Here is a 17,414-nt window from a genome sequence, read left to right as displayed (position 1 = left end):
GGACTGAAGTTGGCTTTCTGGGGTAATTTTCTAGCTAATGAACCATACTGCTTTAAATAACTACGTGCTTTCAAACCATTCAATATCTTTTATCCCTATGTGACTGAAAAGCTTTACATAACAAAATGCTATTAGTGTGCTAAGAGCTTGTGATAATAAAAATGTAGATAACATAAAATACATGTATCTTGCTATATTCTTCCCCTTCAAGATAATTACCCATTTCTCTAAAGCATTCTTGTAACTGCTTCATAAAATGCCTCTTTCCAAAGTAAATTTCAATAAAACCTTGATAATGTTTTCATTACATGCTACTCCTATTATTCTACCTTGCCATTTCAGTCCACTTAAAATATGAATATAGCTCACATTTAGTTATATTTAAAGTTCAGGGTATAAAATATGACTATAGCTCACATTTAGTCAAATTTAAGTTCAATAAAGTTAAAATCAAACCTGGGTATTGAACTACAGCCAGTGGGATGAATCTAGCTAGCTAGTTGAAGTTAGGTTCCACTGGAATCAATGGGATAGGTTAGTTCTAACTTAAATCCTTTCGAAATAAACAGTACTAGCTCTGAAATAACTTCTTTAATGTTTTGTCCTGGAGGATTCAAAAGCTTTAAATGCAACATGTACATGGTTCGTGGATACTCTTCAGTATTACTGGCATTACATCTAAGCTAGCTCATATGTCATACCTAAATCTATAGGAATGTGCCATATGACTGACTTTAACCTTATTTATCAAAAAGTAAGGGCAATGTCAATTACTCCACAGTGCATAGGAGTTCAGCCTTTGTCATTTAAAAGCAACCAGTGTTTTTAGAAATCTAATAGAAGCAAATATCATATATTACCAGGAAGAGTAAAGCCCTTTAATTGCCTGTTCTTGGTCACTCCACCGAGCTGGATTTTCATATTTGCAAGCACGGCCTCCACATGCCATGGAACATTGCATGGGACCAGGAATGACATGGCGAAGGCGTTCTCCAACTTTTGTATACTTTGCAGTTGGGCGCCTAGACCTTCCTGCAATACACAATGTAAAGTAAAGCAAAGTCTTTCCACAAACTGTAGCTCCCGTGCATTTGGGACTCATACTCAGAAAATAAATGGATGCAATGTGAATAGCAATATTTTAAAAAGAGCTCATGAAAACAAAAACAAGAAATTGTTGCCATGTTCCTTTCCTGTTCTTGTTACCTTCCTAATAAAGTAAATACTATAGTACTTATCTATAAGTACTGAAGGCTTTTGATTTCGTATTATGAACAAAGTTATAAACACAATCAATAAAAAATGCTACAAAATATTAAACTAATCCTTTATTATATAAAGTTATAAGTTCCACATTATCATCTCTATTTAGTTGTAAAAATAAAACCACAGAGACATTAATACGCAACCATTAAGAATAACTATGATTCATATAAAGAAATACATTACTTTTTCTCTCATAGAAAGCAGTATTTAGATCCTCAGGGCTTACAGAGGAAATGGCCACCATAACCCTGTGTGTGGAAGTTGAGAGGACCTCTACAACTGAGCTCCGTCGCCTCTGAAGTATGCGGAGAAGAGGATCAGAAGAAGAATGTCTCCGACCCTGAAAAAAGTTGCTAAAAATATTCACTGCCAAGCGCCTCCGGGGTGAACCTTGCATGATCACTCACTATTTGCAGCAGTTTAGATACGCTGTAGAAAGTCAAAGCGAATGAGACTTCTGACTTGCTCAGTACTGAACTTACAAAGAGACATGCATCTTTCTGTATGATCTAATGGCTGTTCGGGATAGGCTGCTCTGTCTCCATAGAAACCAACAATGAACTCACTGGTGGAAGCTACCCCCCCCCCAACTAAATTCCATATACATTGATTGTGTGGGACAAACTGTTCCACATAGGGTCAGAATCACTTGAAGCAGATAATTCCAAATAGATCATGTCATTTACTACAAAAAGTCAAGATTTATAGAATATGAATCACTGGCATTAATATTTCAGGCAAAAAGGCAGATCCTTTAGAGTATTCACAGAAAAAAATATTTTAGGAAACCTCAAATAAAGGATCAAGAAAAAGAACAAAATCCTATTGTGATACATATTGACTGCTCCCTCCTCGTCGTTTTGAACCTCAGAAGAAAGATGAGAAGCATCTTGTTCTTTTAACACAACAGGTTTTATTAAAGGAACAGATACAAATACAAATCAGTCTTGCGTTCAGTATTAATAGTAGAACTTGGCATCGTCTGTGACTCAGTTGGTAATGGCAACATTTTGTCCCATAACCTCTCCAAAGTCATCATGGGGTCCAGGTTCAGGGCAACATCTTTAGACTACTGTGGCTCTATTAATAGTGGGAATGTCTCCCTCCAGCTCCCCACACCTCCTTTCCATGGGTAGGTTATAAGTAGCAAACCCCACTGAAACCGGGGTGTTCCAAGGTCTCCACTTCATCCTCGCCTGTCAGCCTCTGGCCCTAACCCCAGGTTAGTCTCTCTCTCTCTCTCTCTCTCTCTCTCTCTCTCTCTCTCTCTTCTCTTAGCCTCCTCCTTATCCCTTTGAGCCCTCCATCTTTATGTCTTTTAACATGCTTCCTTCAGCTGCTCCTTCCACTCTCACCCAATATGAAGGCTTTCTTGGCAATTTCCTCTTAGCTTGTTCTTTAGACATATTAAGATGGACTCACTTGCCTGTCCAGGGGTCTCTCTTCATCATCCAGATCCACTCTTCCACTACTTGCGCCTCTGCTTCTTCTGTCTTAATCATATAGCTATCTTCCTCTTCTACTCTCTGCTCCTCCACCTTCCTCTGCCCTCCCCACCCCCGCCCCAGTTGCCTTTATCACTTCCCTTGCTTTAAATGTCCTCTTGTCTGTTGCTGCTTCCTGGGCTTTTCCTACCTCCCAGTCTATCTTTCCCAGGCTTTCTAAGAAGGTATTTGGTGCCCCTGCCCCACCTCTGTCTATAGGGGAGCTGGCTGTTTCAATCACCTTCTTCCTGTTCTTTTCCTCACACCTATAGAAAGACTGTAAGGATAAAATCAAAACTATACTGAAAATCTGAATAGAACAAAAAAGAGAACAATTCTGTTTCTGGGAAAATAATGCTACATGTTCATTTTCCAATGAATATGATTATCATGTATTGAATTTCCAGTACTATAAAATTTCAAAGATCAATGGCCTGAGTGGCCAGAGAAAATCAAGCAGCAGATAAAAGAAACTGAACATGTTTACACTGGCATACAGTTGTGATATATGGAACCCTGATGGCACTCTTTGGCATGCAAAAAAAGTCCTCATTCACTTGTGTTTCTACTTAGAATCATCCATCTTTCCCCTTTAACAGCTGTCACACACCAAACTAGCACAAAGTTAGAGCCTGCAATCTCTTTGGCATGATTCATTGAGATGCAAAATAGCTCTTTGTTTTGCCTTCCTTGACAGGGACTTTCACCAAAATGACACTGGAGGTGGTGTTTACTGAGAAAACAGCACTGTGATGTATTAGGTGGGTTGTGGCACTGAAAGAGAGGGTTGGAAAAACCCTCTACTCTATTTTCATTTCCTTTTATTTTTAATATTTCCCTAACTAATACAGTGAAATTTTGCTGCTGTGATTTATGCAGTTGCTCTTACACTGTTGGAACCATGTTTTCATTTAAGGTTCCAAATGCTTTGAACAAAGTAATTTGCACTGCTGCTAGCTGCCAAACTGTGTCCATTGTCACCCGGTAAATGTAAAAGCCTACTAAGGGATTAATATATCCACGTTAATTTATAACCTCACAGCATGGCTCACAACAACTGTGAACACTTGGAAAAATGCTGTAAAAACAAATCACTACAATACTCACTTCCACAGCTTCACTGCACTATCACAGTGGTCAGGAAACAGGGGTAAATTATCCCAAATGAGGTAAAAATGAAAATCCTGCGGGTAATGAGGGTGGTTGCAACAGGCATATTAACCCCAGGCATTTTATTTCTGACGATGCTGTGTGTAGGCGGGCATTCCATCGTGGGGACAGAGAGCCCTGGTGAGAAACTGCACAAGGCACCCGCCTGCGCTCCTCACCTTCAAAGGGGGGGGGAGAGAGCGGCATACAGGCCAGCTGAACTCTTTGCCTGGCAAAGTCCTGGCCGGGGCTCTCCTTCCTGCCCGCGTCCACCTACCCGGTGCGCTGGCGAGGAGGCCCCCTTCCCATCCCGCCTCACCTGAGCTCATGGCCAGTGGACCTGCTGGACCTGCGGCGCCCACCTCCCCTCGCCAAGGATGCACTTTTCCAGTGGTGTGGCAGCTCCAGATTGGCTACCCGGATGGTGGCCACAGGTCCCAGGCAAGTGCAGAGACGGGGCAGGAGTCAGCCGCGGATGGCAAGAGCCAAAGGGGTGGGGGAATGTCAATGTATATAATTTGGGGGGGGGAGGGTAAAAGGTAAAAAAGTCCCCTGACCCCTGCACTATCAGTACAAAAGTAGCAATGGTTTATTTCAGATTGCTGTAGTATAGCAAAAACAGGCAAAAATTAAAATTTATTATGCTAACAAAATAATTCTAAAATCTTACAGAATTAAAAAATTAAAAACTGTTCAGACTTCAATGTGGTCAAGATACATGCTAGTGCTTGAAAATTACTGTATACAGTTTCTTCAAATCATCAAGATGTTGTAATAGCAGCTTTGATTTCTTTTAGTTTTCTAAACCCTGACTGGTATAATTTTCAAACTGTCATATAATAAAAGAAGCATTAAAAAGCAATTACCTGAACTCATGGTTGCAAGATATGCACTGCTTGTTACCAGAGAACAATATGGTAATTCATTTTGTAGCAGGACTCCTGCAGCCATTGCAGTACCTGTGGAAACAGAACATCAGTAGTAATATATTTGTTTCATCTATTTTGTCCATCTGATTTGCAGAAATAACCACAATACGGAAGGGAAGGTAGACCAAGTACAAGCTCATGAAAAAGGAAGGCACAGCTGATTCATTCAGATTTTTGTTATTTTAATTTTAAACCTTACCATGTTATAGCCCCCCCCCCCCCCAAGTACTGAATTGATCAAACCAGGCACTTACACCTCAAGGAAAGAGGAAATAATAGGTAAAGAGAAGTAAATGATTGAGCAGTATCCTGATATTTACAATTAAAAAAACAACACTGAACAACAATATGCATTTTGTCAATGAACTTATTCATTTGTTATCTATGATCAAAACTCCTTTATTAAGTTAATGTTGCCAGAACTAGGCAATCTATCCTACATTTGCTGTTATCAGCAATGATTGCAGGTTGAGACTTGTCTATTGATCTACTCACAACCATTATGATTAATAGTCAGCAACAGATTTCTCCTCTATTAAGTCTGTTTAAACACTATTAAACCCATCTTATCTTGAAGGAGCAGACTCCATACATTAATTGCATGTTGAGTGAAGAAGTACTTTATTTTGTGTCAAGTTTACTGTTGTTTAATTTCATTCACTGGATAATCTGAAATTCTAGGTGAAAAGAGAAATGTTTTCTCTTTTTATTCTTCTCACATGATGGATGCATTTATAAAAATCTGCCATAATTGCCTTAAATTGACAGGACTTGTAAAGAAAGACCAATGTGCTAGCTCAGAAAATGTTACAATTCAGCTGATTCCAGATTAAGTACATTCAGCCATGAGCAATTTTATCAACTAAAATAAGTAAGCCTTTCAAAATTTTACACCTCTGTTTTAAACACATCTTGAGAAGTCCTCCCAGTTAACATATTAGAATCCCCAGACAGCTTATACATTTACCGTTGCTGTTATAATAGAGACTGCTTTTCTCACATTTTATTGCAGTATGTTAAGGCTTATTCTGTCACATACAGATGTCAAAATTAAAAACCAGAACCTGAAAACCCCTTCAGAGGAAAAATAAAACCTGTGTTCTACAAGTATACCATGGCATTGGGAGTTCCCCCTGTTACATACAGCACTGATGTTACCTGTCTGTCATGGGTTTGGAGGGAAAGTTCCATCCTATGGGGAGTGGAAGGCGGGACATCAGGAGGTGGGGCTGTACTGTATATATATGTGGAGCTTGTGTGGAGAAGAAGCCTGTAAGACGCTGGAGAAGAGCTGAGAGAAGAAGCTGGTGTGGGAGTCTGTGTGTCAGACAGGGTACTACTGTGTGTCAGTCAGTACCAACCTGATAGGTTCAGGTGTCTGTATGGTTAGCCAGAACTGATAGGTTCAGGGTCTGTGCATCAAGTTGAGTGTTCTGTGTGAACCAAACTGTGTGTATGTATGATAGAGACTAAGCCACGTTACTGTATCTTATTCACCTGATCATTTTATTTTCCCTGTGTGTTGTTTAAATAAACCTTGTTCTTTTGTTGGTTAAAAATCCATCCCTGGTCTGTGTCACTTCTTATAGGGAATGGTTGGTGGCATCTTAGTGAAACTGTGGCATATCCCAGTAGGTCTGGGTTTGTCACATTGATTGGTGTCCAGCGTGTGGGATACGACTGGTCCAGTTGTCCAGTGGTCCAGCAAAGCCTTGGCAAGTGTGCCCAGAGCAAGGGGGGTCTAGTCAGGGACAATCTGAGGGCGCGTAGGTAATCTTCTAGGCGTACCTCACGGGGAGGTGCGCTAGTGGAAGAACGTGCCAACTGGGGACTAGATTAGGGAGCTCTGAGGCAACCTGTTTTGGCGGGAAAAAAGCTGAGGCAAAACTGTGTGAAATAGCAGTGATCTAGCTTGTCTGCTGAGAGGCCTAGCAGAGGGGGGTGGACTCTGGCTGGCTACAGTTGCAAGTTAGTGCTGAAGAACAGCAGCAATCTATAGAAAGCTGGTTCTGAGGCAAAAGAGAGAGAGGGAAAAAAAAGTGGTCGCTTTATTTTGAGGCTTGACTTTTGAAAGCAGCCTGTTCTGGGGGGGGATTATGCCCTTGACTCGAAGCCAAATGGCAGAAATGGGTGAAGTGAAAGACCCCCAGGTTGACCAAGGTTCTGAGGATGAATTTGGCTCAGTGCAGGGTGACAGCACGGGAGAACAGAACCCAGAACTCAGGAAAATGCTCATAGCCCAACAGCATGAACTGAGGATGAGGCAATTGGAAAAAGAAGAAAGATTAGAGAGAGAGAAAATTGCTCTGGAAAAGGAAAGGATGGCGTTTGAGTTAAGAAGATTGGAACTGATGAATCAGAACAATAATAACAATAGGGATTCTGAGGGAGGCCAATTGTCTAAAGCTGACCTGAAGAAATTCCCTGTGTACCACAAGGGAGATTGCCCTGAGGTGTTCTTTTCCTTAGTGGAAAGAGCATTTGTGGACTTCTCAGTAAGGGAAACTGAGAAGATGACCATCATGCGATCTTTAATCAGTGGCAGCCTGGCAGAAGTCTATGCAGAGATGCCAGAGGAGCTGTTAAAAGATTTTGCAGAGTTTAAAAAAATGGTGTTTGCCAGACATGGGATAAATGCGGAACAGCTGAGGCAGAGATTCAGGTCACTCACCAAGAAACCAGAGCAGACTTTTACCCAAGTGGGGGCCCAATTGGTGAGGCTGCTAGAGAAATGGCTATCTCAGGAGGGAACAGAGACCTTCCAGCAGCTCAAAGACTTGATAGCGCTGGAACAGTTCTATTCAGTCCTGCATGGGGAACTGAAGTTCCAGGTGAGGGAAAGGAAACCGAAATCTGTGGCAGAAGCGGCCGAAATCGCAGATTTTATTTCCCAAATAAGAAAGCCCTTAGGTGCTGAGGGGAAATCGATAGGTAAACCCAAGGAAACCTACAGCAAGTACTCTCAGGGACCAGGGAAAAACCAGCAAGGGGGAGGGGCCCATGGTGAAGGGAAGCCCTCAGACATGAAACCAAGACCTCAGATTTTGGAGGGAAAACCAAAACAAGATGAGAAAGACTCAAAATATAGCAGAAAATGTTATTTCTGTCAGGGAAAGGGCCATCTAATCTCAGAGTGTGAGAAATTAAAGCAGCTAAAAGGAAATGTGCCTCATGATTCGAGTGGAACCAAGCCAAAAGCTGTGTTCTGTGTCCAGAAAGAGCAAAGCTCCTTGCCACAGAGGGAGCCTGTTGCCATGGCGACTCAATCTGGAACAGTGACATCTGCTGATCAGGCTGAGGAAAATGGTCCTCTTGTGGAGGTCAGGCGCTGCTTACTTGTGAGAACAGATTCTCAGTTGTTTGAAACAGCAGGGGTGGACGTAGGAATACTTGACCATCGGTATCGGGGGTTAAGGGATACTTGTTCCCAGGTGACCCTGTGCCATCCAGATATTATTCCTAGGGAGTATATAATCCCGAATGAGAGCATAAAGGTGGCAGGGATTGAGGGACAGGTGATCTCACTGCCAGTAGCTGAGGTACCTATGAACTTTCAAGGCTGGAGGGGAGTTTGGCGGCTAGCGATTTCATCGACACTGCCAGCAGCCGTGCTCGTGGGAAATGACCTGGCTGAACATGTGAAACGGGTGCTAGTGATTACACGCTCACAAGCTACCACGGGGACAGTTCAGGGGGGTACTGAAGAGCCCGAGACGGAAGCAGGTGGGGGGAGTTCAGAAGCTGAGGTGGAAACCTTGACCACAGACAGCTGATTTGGCCAAGAGCAAAAGGCAGACGCCACTCTCCAAAAATGTTTTGAACAGGTGACAGACGCCCAGCTAACACCTGAAACCCCAGTGAGATTTCATGAGAAAAAGGGAATTTTATATAGAGAGACCCTGAGGAATATTTCAAAAGGGGGAGATGGGATCAGAAGTCAGCTAGTGGTACCTGAAAAGTATCGCCCCATGATCTTACAAAGGGGGCACTCTGACATGTTTGCTGCGCACTTAGGGGTGAACAAAACACAGCAGAGAATCACACAGAATTTTTACTGGCCTGAAATAGGGAAGCAGATCAAAGAGTTCTGTAAACAATGTGATGTGTGTCAAAGGCAGGGGAATAGCCGCGACAGGACCAAAGCAAAGTTGTGCCCTTTGCCTGTGATTGACACTCCGTTCAAATGCATAGGGGTGGATATTGTGGGACCTTTGCCCAAGGCCACAAAGAGGGGGAACAGGTTCATTCTCACCATTGTGGACCATGCCACGAGGTACCCTGAAGCCATACCCTTGACTAACATTGAAACTAACACAGTGGCAGATGCCTTGGTGGGGTATATGTCCAGGATGGGATTTGCCTCAGAAATAATCACAGATTTGGGCGCATCGTTCACATCGAAGCTCATGAAACGCTTATGGCAAATCTGTGGAATTAAGCACAAGGAAACCACTGCCTATCACCCTGAAAGTAATGGGTTAACGGAGAAGTTCAATGGGACTCTAATGCGCATGATTAGGGCTTACTTGGCGGAGAATCCAAACAATTGGGACCCGCAGCTGCAATCCCTTTTGTTTGCTTATCGATCAGTGCCACAAGCCAGTACCGGGTTCAGTCCGTTTGAACTCTTGTTTGGGAGAAGGGTGAAAGGGCCCCTTGATTTAATCAAACAAAATTGGGAGCAGATCACCCAGGATGACCCACAAGACGTTGTGACATATATAGACACCTTGATGAATGACCTAAAGAGAAACCTAGAGCTGGCAGCAGAGACCCTGCAAGCTCAAAAGGTCAGAAAGAAAGCTTGGTATGACCACAAAGCCAGGGAGAGGCACTTTGACCCAGGGGAGGAAGTGCTTTGGCCTAGGCCCTGCAAAGAGAACAAACTGCAGCTGGGTAGCCCAGAAATAAAATATTTGGGTCACATAGTAGGGGGAGGAGTGATCAAACCCCTAGAGGCCAAGATAGAAGCCGTTCGTGATTGGCCTAGACCCAACACCAAGAAAAAAGTCAAATCATTTCTTGGGTTGGTGGGCTACTACAGAAAGTTCATCCCGAGGTTTAGCGAGATTGCGGCTCCGCTGACCGATCTGACGAGGAAGAAGACTGATGACCGCATCCCATGGACCAGCGACTGTGAGGAGGCGTTCCAGAGGTTGAAGGAGGCCCTCATCAACTATCCAGTGCTGCGTGCTCCAGACTTCGACCGGGAGTTCATCATCTACACCGATGCGTCTAACAGCGGGGTAGGAGCAGTTCTTTGCCAGGAGGATGAGAATGGTGACCAGCATCCAGTGTCCTACCTGAGTAGGAAACTCCAGAAAGGTGAGAGACATTTGGCAACCGTGGAAAAGGAGTGCCTGGCCATAGTCTACGCGATCCAGAAGGCCAAGCCTTACATCTGGGGAAGACATTTTATTCTGTGCACTGACCATTCACCACTGCAATGGTTAAAGACAATGAAAACCCACAATAGTAAACTTATGAGGTGGGCGTTAAACCTGCAAGACTATGACTTTGAAGTGAAGGTGGTCAGAGGGTCAGTGAACTGTGTTGCTGACGCCTTGTCAAGAAGACCCGAAGAATGAAGACGGCGAAAGAAACATGGACTATGTATATATTTTGGTGACCAAAGGTTAAATGTACTTGTTTATTAAACATGTTGGTTTGTATGAATAAAGGTAACTTAATGTATTGTAAATATAAATGTTTAAATGCCTAATTGAGATGTGGAACCTAGAGTGTAAGTATAAGTAAGTATGATATTGTATGTATAACTGTTTTTGTGTGTTTTAACCAGGTTGTTTTTTGGTGAAAGGCACCTTAGCTTTCCCCCTACAAAACAACTTATAAAGAGGGGAGGTGTTACATACAGCACTGATGTTACCTGTCTGTCATGGGTTTGGAGGGAAAGTTCCATCCTATGGGGAGTGGAAGGCGGGACATCAGGAGGTGGGGCTGTACTGTATATATATGTGGAGCTTGTGTGGAGAAGAAGCCTGTAAGACGCTGGAGAAGAGCTGAGAGAAGAAGCTGGTGTGGGAGTCTGTGTGTCAGACAGGGTACTACTGTGTGTCAGTCAGTACCAACCTGATAGGTTCAGGTGTCTGTATGGTTAGCCAGAACTGATAGGTTCAGGGTCTGTGCATCAAGTTGAGTGTTCTGTGTGAACCAAACTGTGTGTATGTATGATAGAGACTAAGCCACGTTACTGTATCTTATTCACCTGATCATTTTATTTTCCCTGTGTGTTGTTTAAATAAACCTTATTCCTTTATTTGTTAAAAATCCATCCCTGGTCTGTGTGACTTCTTATAGGGAATGGTTGGTGGCAGCTTAGTGAAACTGTGGCATATCCCAGTAGGTCTGGGTTTGTCACACCCCCTAGAAAGCTAATGGTAGAACTGTGAGCTAAATACGTTGCGGCATTAGCAATGCTTAAGGCCATTTATTTAGATGGCCTTAAGCGTGCCTCACTCTCCACTGGAATTAGGCCAGAGTACATTGGGAATTTAATGCCGTGTACTTCCTCCTGTGCTTAAGTAGCATAGTTCACTGCTTGTCATTGAAAGGATTGCAAACTGTGGCTTAAAGAAAACAAGGAATTGTATTGGCTTGCCTTTCATTTTGTTATTTAGAATGTTGTATATGTGCTTTTTTCATGTTTCAAGTTGTGTTAATTCCCGAGTTCAAGCCCAGTGCCAAATCTGGCTCACCAATTTTTAAACACAGAACATATTTATGGTCAAAATGTCTAACCATTATAAGCTGAGAAACCACAAAACATACAGTGAACAAGCTTTATTGGTTTTAAAACGCAAAACATATATGGAACCGACAACACATATTTACACATAAATATAAAGTGAGATTGCTTCCCTCCTTCTTTGAGACCTTTGATGCTTGGCATGTATCTTTTTTTGCTGCCAAAGCAAATTTTGCTACTAGGTAGATAGATAGTGATTACATCCCTGCCCAGAAGCAGCATACAAAGCTGAGCCAAGGGGGTCTATCACACAAAGGTCTAAAAATGCCAACAAGAAATTGACATCTGGGGTGCTCATATAAAGGGCAACTTCATAAATAATGGAAAATATCTTTGACCTCTCCTGATCCACACATACAGAATCTTTGATGAAATGGGATGTTATCATATCCTCCACAATGGCTGATGGCATACACTGAAAGTACCAAAGCTATGAATGCTTTCCTTAAAGGCGCTGCAGTTAGACTGACAAAATAATTTTTAAAACCAAATATTTTGTATAGTGGATAACAACAAGAGGACATTTGTAAAATGTTACACACATCCAGCCACTTAAAGAGAGATTTTTGTTTTGTTCAACCAGCTGCTTAGATCTGGGCAAGGACTCTGTATAAACCCCAAAGCTCTGAAAAAAGGGTACAACTGAGTTTACCCAGGACTCTCAGGATGGACTCTGTTATTTAAAGCACTTTTTGGAAGGTGAGAATTATCCATAAAAGCCAATTTCAGTCAGTATAAGGCAAGTGCAATATGTGAATGTGTTTCAACTGAGATTAATCTCACTTCTGCCCTTAGGTGTGCAACTGGTCTACCATGAGGGACAGTTAGGACAGATCGTATAAAACAATTTTGGACCAATTCTTTAGCGAATGCCTTTATATATCTCTGTATCTCTGCCCCATATGTTATATGGGAGACTATTTTCTTGGCAAATGTCTCAATTCAACCAAACGAACACACACACAAACACACCCATGGATTCTGGCAAACTGCAAATGAGACTTCGCAGAATGAGATGCTTTCAGGTTAATTGTATTCAGATGATGTCTCCATGAAAGCTAGGACATTAAAGCAAGGCCCAAGATATCTAAAGTTTCATAACTGCTCAATCAGCTTATCATCAAGCTTCCATATATGGATTTTTCTCTTCTTCCCAAAGACTGCCACTATGTTTTGATGTAATTGATAACTGCTCGATAGCTTAGTGGTTTAGGTACCCAATTGCAGAGTCAGAGGTTAGGACTTGGATTCTTCACTGTGCCTCCTTGACAAGGGCTAGACTCAATGATCCATAGGGTTTCTTCCAGCTCTGCAGTTCAAAAATTATAATTGTTGTTACATAGAATTTGCTATTCAGCCAAATGTCTTCACATGCCATGTAATGTAATGGGGACCATTGCAATATCAGGGGCATATAAAAAGACAGAAAGGCTGACAGCCCAGATTGAAGTTGGGGAAAACTCAAGGCCACTCAACTCATGCACGTTATTAATACAGAAATTGAAAAGAAAGGGAGCCAGACTCCTCTATCTCTCCCCATTTGCCCCAATCTTTATCTATCAAACCTCTACTTTACAAAATAAAGAAGAATCCACCATCTCCTGAGTAGTCTATTCCATTGTTGAACAGCTCTCATTACATGGTTGTTGTGGGTTTTTTGGGCTCTTTGGCCGTGTTCTGAAGGTTGTTCTTCCTAATGTTTCACCAGTCTGTTAGGAAGAATAACCTTCAGAACACGGCCAAACAGTCCGAAAAACCCACAAGAACCATTAGATCCCGGCCGTGAAAGCCTTCACGAATGCAGCTCTCATTACAGTTGCTTGCAATCTTTAGTTGAAATCACCCCTCTTGTAACTTGAGCTATTCCTTTGAGTCCTACTCTGTGGAGTGGGGCAAAACAAGTTTGTTCTTTCTTCGATGTTACAGCTCTTCAAATAGTTAAAAACAATGACCATGTAATGTCTCAGTCTTCTCTTCTCCAGGCTAAACATACCCAGTTCTCTCCACCATTCTTCATAGGCCTTGGTTTCCAGACTTTGTATCATCTTGGTTGCCCTCTCGTGGATACAATCCAGCTTCTCAATATCTTTCTCTGGGGTGCCCAGAGCTGGACACAATATTCCCATTGAGATTTGACTAAATAAGGGCCACAATAGCTGATATATAAACTTTTAAGGTTGAGTGTGAAAGTCCTAAATCAAAGAGGTGTAGAATAAGGTAAATATTGTTTTGAGGGATACCGGTACTGCAATCAGGTTTCGGGATTCAGTAAATGAAATGAAAGATTTCCATTTGTTTTGATAGAGCTTCTGTGTAGATGGTTATCTAGTTCGTTCTAAGATGGTTCAAAATGCGGGAGTATCCTCCAAGCTGTCAGATTTAGAGACTGGATGTTGGGATGGATGATCGCTCTGTTGTTCTGAAACAGGAGGTTGGGTATCAATGGTAGGTGGGATATATCCATCAACATCAATCTTAGGTGGGTGAACCACTGTTGTCATGGCCACCATGAAGCGATGAGTATGACATTGGCTTGGAATTGATGAATTCGAATGATTGCTCTCTGAATCAAGGGGATCTGAGGGAACAGGTATAACAGCTCTCCAGTCCAGTCTATCATGAAAGCATCGCCCAGTGATTTGGGGTCGATGCCGGCTTGAGCGCAGTACCTCTGACATTTGGTGTTGTGCCTTGATGCAAAGAGATTGATGGATGGGTGTCCCCATCAATGACAAATGGTATCAATGACAGCGCCTATTCGTGTGTTCATGTGCGAAGTTGACTCAGGTGATCTGCAATGTAGTTATTCTCTGCTGAAATATGGACAGTCACTGGCAATATGTGGTGGAGGTAGCACCATTCCCACAATTCTATGGTGAGGTAAAGGAGTGAAAGAGAGTGGGTACCTCCCTATTTGTCCACATAGTACATTGCAGTAGTGTTGTCTACTGTTGCACTGCTTGTCCTGCGATGAGTGGTAAAAATGCGTGGAAAGCTTTTATGATTGCTAACATTTCTAGGTGGTTGATATGTAATAACTATTCTTTCTTTGTCCACAGGCCGTGTATTTTGTGATGTCGACAGTGAGCTCCCCATCCCAATGGACTGGCATCGGTCGTGACCTGTATGGATGATTGTAGAAGCTGGAAAGGTCTGCCAACTGTCAGATGCAGGAGGAATGTCCACCAGGTGAGCTGGTTCGCAAGTTCTGGTGTCACTGTAAGATGTTTTGATTGATGATCTATCATGGGATCGAATAGTGAGAGGAACCATGCTTGTAAGGATCTCATTTTCACTTATGTGTGTTGAATAACAGCTGTAGTGGATGCCACGAGCCTGAGAAGATGTTGGGCTTGATATGCCGATACTGACATTAGAGGATGGAATGGTCAAATAGTTTTTTTTAAAATTTGCTGATACTCTTTTGAGGTAGGAATGCCCTGGCTTGCAGAGAATCAAAGTAGGCGCCGATGTAGATGGCGATCTGCGCGAGTTCGAGGTGAGATTTGGTAGTGTTCACCTTGAGGCCGAGGTCATGCAAGGTGTCAAGGGTTAGGTGTGTAGCTCTGATTGCATCTTGATATGAAGGGGCGACTATCAACCAGTTGTCAATATACGGGAAGATGGTGACTCCCTGAAGTCGTAGATAGGCTGCAACTGGTGCCATCCATTTGGTGAATGTTCTCAGTGCCCTGGAGAGTCTAAAGGGAAGGGAACAGAATTGGCATGACATTTTGTCGAATCTGAATCGAAGAAATTTTTGATTAAGTGAATGGAAAGAAATATAGAATTAGGCATCTTGTAGGTCGATAACAATGAACCAATATCCCTGTGAAAGGAGGGGAATAATAGTGTAGAGAGTTAACATTTGAAATTGTCGAGGTCGGATAAATTTGTTAAGGTTTCTGAGATCGAGGATGGGATGAAGTCCTCCATCCTTCTCAGGTACCATAAGATACTGGGAGTAGAATCCTTCATTAGATGAAGATGAAGGGACTATGAGTATGGCTTGTTTTTGTCGGAGTGAAGATATTTCTTCACATAAAGCCAATGAGTAGAGGGTAGTTCGAATGATGCCTGAAGGTATGGTGCGGAAGAATTCAATAAAATAGCCATTTTGGGTTATAGATAAGACCCAATTGTCCTTAGTGATTTTTTCCATGTCGAAATGGGGAAAGTCGTGTTCGGAATGTAGATGGTAGAGAATTATTGGTACTGCTTACCCTTTCTCTGCTGCTTTTGAAAGGGTTGTCATCGACCCTGAGATTGTTGTGGTTGAAAGGACTGAGGTGTCGATGTTGATGCTGATGGGCAAGGTCTTTCGTGAGGTTGTTGACGAAAAGACCTGTATGACTGCTGAAATGATAAATATTGCTGCTGATAATAGGGTTGCTTACAGTACTGTGTTCTCTGGTATCGATAGGGCTGTTGTGGCTGGCATCGAATGGAAGTCCTCTATTCTTGTTTTAGTGTCATGTAGGATGTTAGATGAATGTAACCACACATGTCTTCTAAGTGCAATGGATGTAGCCATTGCCTCGGATGCTGCATCAGCTGTGTGTCGTGCAGCTATCCTTTGTTGTTTTGCCAGCATTGATGCTTCTGTGTAAGTAGTGATTATTTCTGTTCTGGTGGATTCCAGTGCTGTCTGAAGAATGGACAAGACTTTGTCCCATAATTGTCGTTGATAGGCCCCCATGGCCGCCTAATAATTAGCAACCCTCATTAGAAAAGAGGTAAGTGAATAAAGTCTTCGGCCTAAGACGTCAATTTTGCATCCCTCCCTGTTGGTTGGTGCTACAGATGACTTGTCCAGGGCTCTGTATTGAGTTGACTTGACAATAATTGAGTTTGGTGTCGGATGTTTCAGAAGAAATGCCTTGACAGGTCCATGAGTTTTATAATGATTTTCCACCCTGCGTGGAATTTGAAGTGATGATGGAGGTTTCTCCCGTGAATCCTTTATCAGTTCAAACATGGCTGGGATAAAACTTAAACTCAGCGGAGCGGTTTTATCTTGATTTAAATCATCAAAAACTAAGTCCGTTTCCTGGATGGGTGGTTCTTGAATGTCCAACTGTAATGATTTAGCCATCCTAAGGATTAATTGTGAATATGAAGTAAAATCTTCTGAGGGTGAGGGAGAGTGGTTTTCTTTAACATCAGATGTAGGCATAGGGACGTTAGGAAGTGGTTCTTTGGATACGATGGAGCCGGAATCGACGGATGATGAGGAAGAAGTGGAAGGTGAACGACATGGCCTGGAAGTTGCTGATATTGGCATTGGTTCTCGGGATGAATGGATCGGTACTGGTTGTATTTCAGTATCAGTATGTAAAGAAGGACCTGCATAGGTCGTGGATACATGTAGAGTATCTTGTTTTGTTCCTTTGGTTGGTATTGGTGCTTCTGGCACTGAGGTAGGTCATTTAAGGACAGATCTCGATGGTGGATGAGTCAGTGGTTGGTACGTATGAGCTGAATATTGTCACCGCCTTGAAGGAGATGGTGATCTCGATGCCGAGTGCCATGATAGGGAGACATACCGGACTCTCCTAGGCTCATTGTAATACATAGTTAGCATACATTCCTGGGTAATATGGGTCCTAATAATGCTGCCTGTAATGATATTCAGGTCTATAAAAGTATTTGTGTTGTTCAGAGTAATAGTATCTCTCTCCGTGTCGATGGATATATTGGGGCGGAGAAATGTGCCATCTCTTTTCTTTGTGTTTCCGTGGGGAGTGTTGGGAGCACTCTGATTCTGATTCTTGTACAAGTATTGCCCACCCTGATAAACGAGGCTGGAGTGGGCTGAGG

The 17,414-nt window shown here is 42.6% G+C and overlaps 1 protein-coding gene across 9 annotated transcripts in view; it reads right to left on the bottom strand.

Moving 5' to 3' along the window:
• Positions 1-17,414, bottom strand: part of PTPDC1 (protein tyrosine phosphatase domain containing 1) — a 56,875-nt gene that overhangs the window by 7,976 nt on the left and 31,485 nt on the right. For 5 of the 9 annotated variants that reach the window (XR_013541700.1, XM_020798492.3, XM_072989665.2 and 2 more), the window contains exons 1-2: positions 1,450-2,036; positions 861-1,032 (exon numbers count right to left, since the gene is read on the bottom strand). Coding sequence is in view for 8 of the 9 variants with exons in the window: in XM_020798492.3 (XP_020654151.2) it covers positions 861-1,032; positions 1,450-1,663 (386 nt within the window). In the remaining variant the exon portion in view is untranslated. Of the gene's footprint in view, positions 1-860; positions 1,033-1,449; positions 2,037-4,765; positions 4,859-17,414 lie in introns of those variants that run through there. The other 4 variants (XM_020798493.3, XM_078385356.1, XM_072989664.2 and 1 more) reach the window with 1 other exon arrangement.

This window comes from Pogona vitticeps, chromosome 2 (assembly GCF_051106095.1).
Source record: "Pogona vitticeps strain Pit_001003342236 chromosome 2, PviZW2.1, whole genome shotgun sequence".
NCBI classification, from domain to species: domain Eukaryota; kingdom Metazoa; phylum Chordata; class Lepidosauria; order Squamata; family Agamidae; genus Pogona; species Pogona vitticeps.
The sequence above is the reverse complement of the archived record's forward strand: the minus strand, read 5'-3'. Positions and strand labels throughout refer to the sequence as shown.